This window comes from Sorex fumeus, unplaced genomic scaffold (assembly GCF_029834395.1).
Source record: "Sorex fumeus unplaced genomic scaffold, SorFum_2.1 ptg000078l, whole genome shotgun sequence".
In the NCBI taxonomy this organism is placed as follows: domain Eukaryota; kingdom Metazoa; phylum Chordata; class Mammalia; order Eulipotyphla; family Soricidae; genus Sorex; species Sorex fumeus.
Genome location: NW_026606135.1, coordinates 4,391,957 through 4,402,189, shown reverse-complemented (window position 1 = coordinate 4,402,189; position 10,233 = coordinate 4,391,957). Strand labels below are relative to the sequence as shown.

At 53.9% G+C, this 10,233-nt stretch overlaps 1 protein-coding gene across 4 annotated transcripts in view; it reads left to right on the top strand.

Annotated features, from left to right (window-relative positions):
- Nucleotides 1–2,100: 2,100 nt before the first annotated feature.
- ARHGAP22 (Rho GTPase activating protein 22) overlaps nt 2,101–10,233 on the top strand; it is a 202,612-nt gene continuing 194,479 nt past the window's right edge. For 3 of the 4 annotated variants that reach the window (XM_056130395.1, XM_056130394.1, XM_056130391.1), the window contains exons 1-2: nt 2,101–2,379; nt 6,524–6,689. In XM_056130395.1, the coding sequence (XP_055986370.1) occupies nt 6,638–6,689 (52 nt within the window). In that variant the 5' untranslated portion in view covers nt 2,101–2,379; nt 6,524–6,637. Of the gene's footprint in view, nt 2,380–6,439; nt 6,690–10,233 lie in introns of those variants that run through there. The other variant, XM_056130392.1, reaches the window with a different exon arrangement.

Here is a 10,233-nt window from a genome sequence, read left to right as displayed (position 1 = left end):
CTTCAGACCCACTTTAGCCCCCTTTTCTCGCTCCTTTACACATAAAGTGACCCACTGGTACTCCGGGTATCCAGGGCGCTTCTGCAGTTCACATTGCACCTCCCACAGGCTCCTGTGATCCCAATGGCACAGACTCAGCGAGGACAGTTATTCCTCCTGCACCTCAGGGCCCCCCCAGCTGTGCAGAGCCCTTAAAGTCTGAGGCAAGGCAGGTGCAGGGATCTCCCTGGGGGGAGGGGAGACGTGTTGAAGTAGGTCCTTGTCCATTCTTAGTCCCCTCCCACAATATACCTCTCATTATCGTGACCTCACCCTCTAGAGCAGTTCTGGGATCTTAATGTCCCTTCCGTGTGGACCCCGCCTGACCAGAGTTTTGGCTCCTGTCTCCCAAGACCTTGGGATGCTGTTCCCTAGCTCTGAGCACCTCCTAGACATCCCCCAGTGAGTCTCATCCAGGTAGCGCCAAGGGAGGCGTTCATTCATGCCTGCCTTCAAATTTGCAACACACGCCCCACCGGCTACATCCATCCTCAATCCCAGCCCAGACTTATGCAGAAGGATGAAGCCTCCTGAGCTCCGCAGAGCTCCCAGGAAGGTCTCTCAGCTGAAGCCTAAGTGCCTTAGGGCGGGAAAAGCCTAGTTATGCCAAGTAGCGTGCTGCGTGCGCCATCTTGTGGTCATCCTGGCCATTGCAGTTAGAGTCCCTGTACCTGTGCTCATTTTCTTCTACCCAATGCTTGAAGTTCGGCTTCAAAAGCAGGTGGAAGTAATCCTCTGGGCTCCAGCAGAGACTCCAAGAGCATCAACTAAAACACCCTATGGCCTTTTGATATCTTATAGCAACTGATAACTTATAGCCCGCGCGCCTCCGTTCCAGGGCCGCCCCGGATAAATAAAACAGCTTTGCTCTGTGAAAACAAAGATATCCTCGTGGAACTCTTAGTTAATTATTATTTACAAGGAGGTTCTGGAGGAATGTGTGACTGTTGGGGTTCACTGGGTAGGGACTTCCAGAGGTCACTGAGACCCCCCTGATTTCTGGGGACTCCCAGGACCTCACTGTACCCTCAAATCACAGAAGCCAGTCAATCTACCACTGAGGTAAGATTGCTGGCCTAGGGGTCTCCACCCAGTCACCTGGGAAGCAGAAATATTTCAAGCACATTTCACTGGGGTCAAACATGCAGAAGAGTAAAGACCTATGTGTATTCTGCCACTTGCCTGCCAATTCAGTACGGGGGACGGTTCAGAACTAGGGATGGGGATGGGAATTGGACAGGTTTGAGGCCACACCCAGTGATGCTTTTCCTGACTCTGTTCAGGAACAATCCCTGACAGTGCTCAGGGGACCATACGTGGTGCTGGGGATTGGAACGGGGGTCAAATACATGCAAGGCCAGCATCTTAACCCCTGGACTAATTCTACGGCCCCCAATTCAAGTTTAAACCTAAATGCAATGTATAGCTGGGACACACACACACACACACACACACACACACAAAACCCACCGGGGTATGTTTGTAAGGTGGTTGTCCACCAGACACAGATGTCTTCATTTTTTCTCATGTACATGAAAATGCAGCAAGTATAAGGAGGTCTGTGGGAAGCTGGTCTAGTTTGCTGTTGGAGGGAAGTGGAGGGGAGAGCACACATACCCTGTGCCGTGGCTGGCACCCTCTTTGGCCTCAGTTTCCCAGTCCTCAAAGTGGGAATGGGAAATGGGGGGTGAAGCCAGCATGCTCCTGGCAGTGTTTCAGAACGCCCTCCGCAGCCTGGACACTCCCTCCTCTGTTCCAACATCTGCCTGCAACTTCCTCCCTGGAGTGATGACACAGAGGTAGGCTGGCTGTGCAGAGCGCAGTTTTGTGGGGCATCCTGCGGGTGCAAAGCCCGAGAAAGCCCGCGCGCCTCCGCTCCAGGGCCGCCCCGGAGGCTGCAGGTGAGCACAGAAGGGATGATGAAAAGGCAGGAGCTAGACCGTGGTCCAGAGCGTGAGAGGCGCTGCCCGCCGCTGCCCGCCAGGGGGCGCGCTGCACCAGGCAGTCCCGGTCCAGCGTCCGCCCCGCAGAGGTCAGTCTCCCCGGGAAACAGTTCCTGCAGTCTCTGAGCAAGCCAACGCGGGTCATCAGCGCGGCCTCCCCAGAGGCACGGCGGAGCCAGCGAGCCTGGACCTGACAGACGATGTTCGGCCGGGCCGGCTGCTTCCCGGTGCTGCCATCTCCCCTGCCCGCTCGTCACATGGGGGGGTCGGGGGGCAGGGCCAAGGCCAAGGCCCCGCGGGATGAGCCCTGGCGCTCCCTCCTTGCAGTGTCCTGAGAAGGAATCCCCAGGCCGGCTCTGGGCAGCTGAGGCAGAGGCGTCCTGCTCCCCGGAACCAGGTGAGCCGATCCAGGTGGGGCGAGGCGCAGGAAGCCAACCTGATGGGCACTTACCACCCCTCCACACACACACCCAACGCACTAGGGTGATGGGGTGCGGGCGGGCTATCCAGGGCTCACACGCTCCAGGCCGGGTGGGTGTTGAGGAGGTCGAGGGAGGGCAGCTGACCGGGTCAGAACATCAGGGGTAAATGTATTTGCCCAGGCGTGAGGCATGGGTGGCAGTCAGCCTCTTGGCTTTGAACCCCGTTCCCCCTCCCTTCCACTTGCAACTTGGGGGATTCTCAGTCCCATCACCTTGTTGCTGGGTGCTGTCAGTTAAGTATTATAGCCATGAGCAGTACTCAAGAGCTGGGTGTCATTACTATCATTACTGTTATTGCCCAGGATGGGGTGAGGTCCCGTGCAGGACACGCTGGCCTGGGTCCAGGGAACTCCTGGCTGCCGGCCCCTAGGTGAGCCTAGCGGATGCCAACCAGCACCGCTCCCAGCTGAGTCATCCCAGCTCTCTCTCCACCACTGCCCTGGGCTGTGCCTCTCCCGCAGGCCAGAACCAGTCTCCAGCATTGCTGAGCATAACGGCTGTGGCCAGCTCTTGATTAACACCCAGAAAGGGGCTGAGAACAAGGCAGGACTGGCATGGGTGACTGGAGCACTATTCTGCCCCCCTGCCTGCTCATCAGAGCCCAGTTGCCATCCATCTTTCCCGGAAGCAAAGACCCACGCTCAGGGCCCTCTTGCCCCATTGCCAGAGGAGGATACCAAGGTCATTCCTCTAGCCTGAGCCCTCCTGGACCCCTAACCCCTGCCACCATGCACGAAGGCACTCACTCACTCACCACCCCCTCCTGTGATATGGATGGGGGCCAGTGGCAGCTGGTAACTTCCCGGGACACATGGCTCGACCAGAGCAGAGGCCCAGCTTGCATATCCCAGGGGTTCTTGTATTAGTGATGGCAGAGCTGACACAGGGCCAGCTGACCTGGCTGGATGCAGTGGGGAGAGGCTGGGAAAGAAAATAAGGAGAATGAACGTGTCGGAGGGGAATGAGTCACATCGCCTCTTAGACACACACACACACACACATGTGCACACACATGCATGCCACATACAAATACATGCACACACCCACACACACACACCTATATGCACAAGCATGAATGCATGCACATGCCACATACACACACATACACACGTCCACCTATTTCCACACTCATGCATGCATACTCATGTCATATACGCACATGTCCACACCACATGTACACACATCACATACGCACAAACACACACAAACATACACACATCCACACCACATGTACACACATCACATACGCACAAACACACACAAACATACACACATCCACACCACATGTACACACATCACATACGCACAAACACACACAAACATACACACACATGCTGGGGGCGGGGGCAGGCACCTCCCTATCCTAGAGCAGCTTGAAGTGTTATTTTCTGGACTTCCTCTTTCCTGCCCTCAGTCCTGGGGCTCTGGCATCCCGTCTAGCATCTGCGTCTCTCCTATCTGAGCCTGGCTGTGTTGTGCCTGCCAGCTCCGCCCAGCACCTGGGATGAGACAGGTTGATTTAGCACATCTCAGATCAGGCCAGCAGGGTGTCTCCAGAGTATATTGGTGGCCCAGTCAAGGGCATGGGGCAAGAGCAGACATGTGGCAAAGTAGGGAGTGGATGCCTTCCCAGCACGACTGAGAACGACATTGAAAAACTGTGTCACTCTTCCTCTAGAGGGGAGGAAGCGAGTGTCAGCTCCTAGAACTGGTGTCCAGAGCTGTTTTATACAAGGCCCCTCTCTGTGGGTGAAGCAGGTGCCTCGGCAGCAAACAGAAGGCCTGGGGAGGTGGGAACAACCAGACCACAGTGACTGTCAAGATGCTGGATGCAGCCCAGCTTGAAGTCCATGTTGCAAGGCCTTTTCCACTCAGGACCAAATAAATCTCCCCTCGTTCTTTAAGACAATTTTAATTATTTTAATTCCTAGCAACTAAAGGTGACTTAACTGATTCTCCTCTATTCACGAAATAGAAAGTGGATATTTGGAATGTGCAAGGTGGCCAGAGGAAACATAAGACTAAAATCTCAATATCAGAGCCACTGTGCAAACCTTTTTTGTTTGTTTGATTTTGGTTTGGGACCACACACAGTAGTGCTGAGGGGTTACTCATGGTTCTGTGCTCATCCTGGCAGGGCTTAGGGGACCATATGAGGTGCCAGGTATCAAACCCCGGTTGGGGGGCTGGAGCGATAGCACAATAGGTAGGGCATTTGCCTTGCACGCGGCCGACCTGGGTTTGATTCCCAGCATCCCATATGGTCCCCTGAGCACCGCCAGGAGTAATTCCTGAGTGCATGAACCAGGAGTAACCCCTGTGCATCACCGAGTCTGACCCAAAAAGAAAGAAAAGAAAAATTAATTAATTAATTTTTTAAAAATCCCCGGTTGGCCACATGCCAGGCAAGCCACAGCACCATCTCTCCGGCACCCAAATACCTCTGTAGTAGAGGTTATACCTTGTGCATTGTTGGGAACACACTTTGGCTGACCCAATAACTGGTTATTCTATATTTTTTATTTGCTGAATCAAATAACCCTATTTCAGTGGCACATCCAAATTCATACTGCTGGGACAAAGAACATACTCAGAGTTTTCCTGCTACCCCCCTGCTACATTAGTTCTCAGGCAGGCTTCGTCCTCTGAAACCTGTTTCCCTCCACCTCCCTCCATTCCCCGGCCTCTCCCTCCTGTCACTTGGGACACAGGGACCCTGGGAGAACACAGCCGCCTGTCTCTGTCACCACAGGCCTCTCCACACCTCCCACGCCCTGGTTCTGGTCCATTGTCTCACTTCGCACTGTTTGCGTGGCCTCCCTTCTCCAGAGTGGGCCTTGCTGCTCCAGGCCTGCAGTGTCCCTCTTGCCCATGGCCCTGCCTGCTCCCAAGGCACTCGCCAGAGGCACAGTCGGACCTTCCGCCCGTCTGCATCAGCCTCTGTTCCCTCAGACTGTCCCAGCAGTGGGAGCTGTCCACACAGTCCCAAGGCGTGAAACAGAGGACAAGGTCCAGCACGGCCCACTGCATGCGCTGTCCAGCAGCCTGCAGACCTGGGGGCTGACTGCTGGAATCCCTGCTTCCCGCACTGCCCCCCACCCACCCCACACACACACCCAGCCAGCCTGGGGAGGGAGAGATCTCCTCCGGCTGAGAGCCCCGGCTGTGCTTGGTCTGATGACCACAGACACAATACAGACCCTCAGGGACAGGCCCTCAGGGGCAGGGGCCAAAGGGGGCAAGAAGGGCCACATCCTCCTGAGGAGTCGCTCTCTGCCATCTGTGACCTCCCTCTGTGCCAAAAGGGTCACCCCAGGCCCATCCTCTTGGGGATGCCTTTCCCTTCCCTTGCCAAGATCCCTGGCTCTCTCCATGAAGCTGCAGCAGTTTCAGGGGGCCATTTTCCACCATGATTTTTTTTTTTTTTGCTTTTTGGGTCACGCCTGGTGAAACACAGGGCTTACTCCTGGCTCTGCACTCAGTAATTACTCCTGGTGGTGCTCGGGGGACCATATGGGATGCTGGGAATCAAACCCAGGTCGGCCGCGTGCAAGGCAAACGCCCTACCCACTGTGCTATCGCTCCAGCCCCTCCTTCGTGATTTTTTTCACAGCTGTGCAGGAACGGAACAGAGCAAGGGTCCTGGGGCCAGTCGCCCTGCGCTGGTACTCCCACCCCCATAGCCACGGTGCACACCTGCGGGCCATGCTGCCTGGGTGCCAGTTGGCATCTGGACCTGCTCTCCGGCCGGTCCCCAAGAAACAGCATCTCCGGTGCAGCATGAAGTGGGCAGGCGCCCCGCACTTACCCACTGCCCCCCCTGGGGCCATCCACTCCGAGGGGAGCTGCTGTCCTTGTTGCCATCTTACAGCCGGGAGGAACTGATACCCAGAGGCCCCTCCATGAGCAGCAGCCCCACCCTCCACTTGGCTCGAGGCAGGTCCAAGAGCCCCGGGCGTGCTTGCATTGGAGGGACTAATTCCTCCCCGCAAGGCTGCTGGTTGGAAATCCAAGAAAACACTAGATAAAGGGCATTCTAAATATATTTCTTTTCTATAGATGCTGATCTCCTGTTACTGGAAAACAGGAATTAGCTTGTCTGCTTGAGGATGTGGTTGGTTCGTTCTAAAAAGGACCCACAAGAAATTTGCGCGTAGAACTGCCAACTTCATTATGCAGCCGACAGCTTCCAGCAAAAGGAGGACGTTTGCAGCCAGATATTTCAGTAAGACTCGGATTTTATATTCTCTTGTGCAGTGGGATTACTCTTTTGCTCTCGGCCCCTTGCTTGGGTGGGGGGCATTCAGGGCCACTAGAGGGGCTAGTGGGCTGAGAGCCCCCAGAAGCATCTGTGGCCACGTCAGCCCAGACCTCGCCCACCCCTGAACTTGCAGCCATTTCTTGATGGCCAGAAAAGCTTTGCCTGCAGCCTGGTCACAATTGCTAAAGGTGGGTGGGGAGGTGGGAGTTGAGAGGAACTTGACTGATGGACTCTGATGTCACTGGAGGCCTTCTGGGATGACAGGGCCCACCTCTGAGGAGGCACAAAGCAAGTCCTTCCCATGGGACTCTGAAGCCCGGGCTGCTTCATACCTAAGCATTGGCTGAGCAGGTGGACAGCTCAGGAGCCGTGGGCATATTCAGGACTGAGAATTTTTATACAAGAGGGCCAGCCCCGGAGGCCAGGGGCACCAGTGCCAGCCCCTGGGTGGCATGTGGTGGTACCTCCTGGTCTCTGAGCCTCAGCCCCCTCGGGTGAGGACCAACATCTCACAGTCTCATTGGAGAGTCTCCACCGTGGTCTTCCAGCTGCCCCTCTGTTAACACATGGAGGAGATTTAAAAAAAAAAAATCTCCTGGCATTTAAAACTACTAGTGATTCGGGTTTAATTGGTCTCAGCTGAATCCCAGACATCAGCACATTTTTGAATTCCTAGGGAGGGCTGAGATCACACTACTGAGGCTGTGGGGGTGAGGAGGCAGGTGGCTCGGACCGGGGCCGCACGGGGCCTCCTGCTGGAGGGAGCGCACAAGCCCGGTCTCTCGGACCCATGCTCCGGGAGCGAGGAGAGCTGGGGAGAGGCTGGAATTGGTCCTTAACGGTTGAGTCCTTAACGCACTGGAGGAGGGGAGTCGATAACACCGCCAGATGCTTTCCTCTGCGCTGGATGTATGGCATCCTCGGGAGTGAAAAGAAGTGTTGCTTGTGTTTGTGGAAGTTGGCGGCTACCAGATCTCCGTGGTGGGGCAGACATCCCCTGGCTTCTGACACAGAGGCTGATTTGTAGAGGAAAGAACAAATAAGATACTTTGTGGAGTACCTGAATTTACAGAAGTCGGTGGGGTTGACTTTTGTTCATTTGTTTGGGGGTCATGCCGCAGTGCTCAGGGCTTAGTCCTGGCTTAGTGCTCAGGGATCACTGCGGGTGGTGTCAGGGAGAACATATGGGGTACTGGAATCAAACCAGCACTTGTCTCGGGCAAGGCAAGTGTCTTAACCCCTGTACTGGATTTACTGCGTGGGTTGGTTTTTATTATTATTATTATTATTTATTATATTATTATTATTACTATTATTATTATTATTAGGCTGGAGCGATAGTGCAGCGGGCAGGGTGTTTGCCTTGCATGCGGCCTACCCGGGTTTGATTCCTCCGTCCTTCTCAGATAGTCCGGCAAGCTACTGAGTGTATTCCGCTTACACGGCAGAGCCTGGGAAGCTCTCCATGGTGTATTCAATATGCTAAAAACAGTAACAAGTCTCATAATGGAGATGTTACTGGTGCCCTCTAGAGCAAATTGGTGAACAACAGGAGGACAGTGCTTCTTCTTCTTCTTCTTCTTCTTATTATTATTATTATTATTATTATTATTATTATTATTACCCTAAAACTTAAACAACAAAATTCATCCCTCTAAAATGAACAACTCAGTAGCCATGGGTACATTCACAGGCCAGGCCACCCCCTCCTGCCCCCTGTCCGCAAATGTGTTCTGCACATCTTATCCATTAAGCTGTAACTCTGGGCCTGCAGTTCAGGCAACTGCTAACCTGCTCTCTGTCCCCCCAGGACTTACCTATCCTGGGCACTCCCGACCAGTGGAATCACATAACATGCATCCTCGTTTGAATGGCTTCTTCTGACAGATTGGGTTTTGACTTTAGGGTCACACCTGGAGATGCTCGGGGGTCCCTCCCTGTGGCGCTCAAGGGGCTCTGTGTTACAGTGAGCAGACCTGGGTCTCTGGCACACAGCGCTTGCTCCGAGCCCCTTCAGCGCTCTCCCTGCCTCCTGGAACAGCTTCTTCCACGTGAATGTTTTTGAGGTTCATCCGCAGAGTAGCACCTATCAGTACTTCATTCCTTTAGGTTGAAACTTTGAATTAATTTTTAAATCATTGTGTGACCACAAACCTTTTGGCAGCTGTTTTGATAAATAAATGCATAAATAAATGGGACCTGCAATGCTGTTCTATCGGAGCCTTTGAAAGGGGAATAAGCCAACCAGTACAGAGCAATCTCTCTCTCTCTCTCTCTCTCTCTCTCTCTCTCTCTCTCTCTCTCTCTCTCTCTCTCTCCCTCCCTCCCTCCCTCCTCTCTCCTCTCTGCCTCTGTCTCTCTGTCTCTCTCTGTGTTTCTGTGTCTCTCCTCTCTCTCTCCTCTCTCCTCTCTCTCTCACTCTCTCTCTTTCTCTCTCTTTCCCCCCACCTCTGTCTCTGTCTCTGCCTCTGTCTCTGTCTGTCTCTCTGTGTGTGATGTGTCTGCCCCCCTTGTCTCTCTCTGTACAATCTGTAGGGCACTTGCCTTACATGCATCGGACCTGGGTTTGATCCCTGGCATCCCATGTGATCCTCCAAGCACTGCCAGGCATGATCCCTGAACACAAAGCCAGGAGTAACCCCTGAGTATTGTTATTTATCCCATGAATGATCCCCACCCCAACAGAAATTTAAAAGAAGTTACTATGGATTGTAAGCTAGCCTTTAACTGAAATGTGCTTGGAATTGGAGGAATGGGGGGTTTGGAGAGTGATTTGCACTGCTATGTATCACTTTTTCACTTTTCCCACAAGTTTGCCAAGTTGTGGACCTGCTGCAGAGCGGGAAGCCATAGACAGCCAGTTCAGGGACCCTGGGCTAACATCCTCACCCACCGTTGGGAACCCCTCAGGGCCTCATGGCCTCTAAGATTATCGTATGACACTAGCCTGCCAATTCAGCCCAGCTGTGTTCTCCCAGCACCCCAAATTTCTCATCACTTGCCTGCCCAGTTCTCTTCCAAGGATGTGAGCGGAGGGGGACTTCTCCTTGCGGCTGACCCTTCTGGGAAACTCTAACCACAAGTAACCACTGAGGGGGATTCGAGAGAGGAAGATGAGGGTTTCTGCCCCAACCCAGCCAGCATGTCCAGTGAGACAAACGCTCTTAAAATCTAGCCAATTTGACAGAATGGTCCCCAATTCCATCACCCACTAGCTAACCTTCAGCACTAGAATTGGGGTGTAGTTTAAAGGAGAATTGTGCCTCACACCCCATCCTCCCACTTTCCCACCTTCCCAAAGGCTTTGCCTACATGGCCCCTACCCAAAACCCACCTTGTGCCCTTGCTGCTGTGAATGGCTAGAGGAGCCTTCATCAGTTCTGTATTGGAAACTGGGGAGGCCGGAAGTGAAGACCTCCTTAGCACATGAGCAGCACGTCTGGTGTGGTGCAGTGTTTGGGGATGCCAGAGGTGCTGGGTCACTTGCATTGCCGGGGCTCCAACCAGG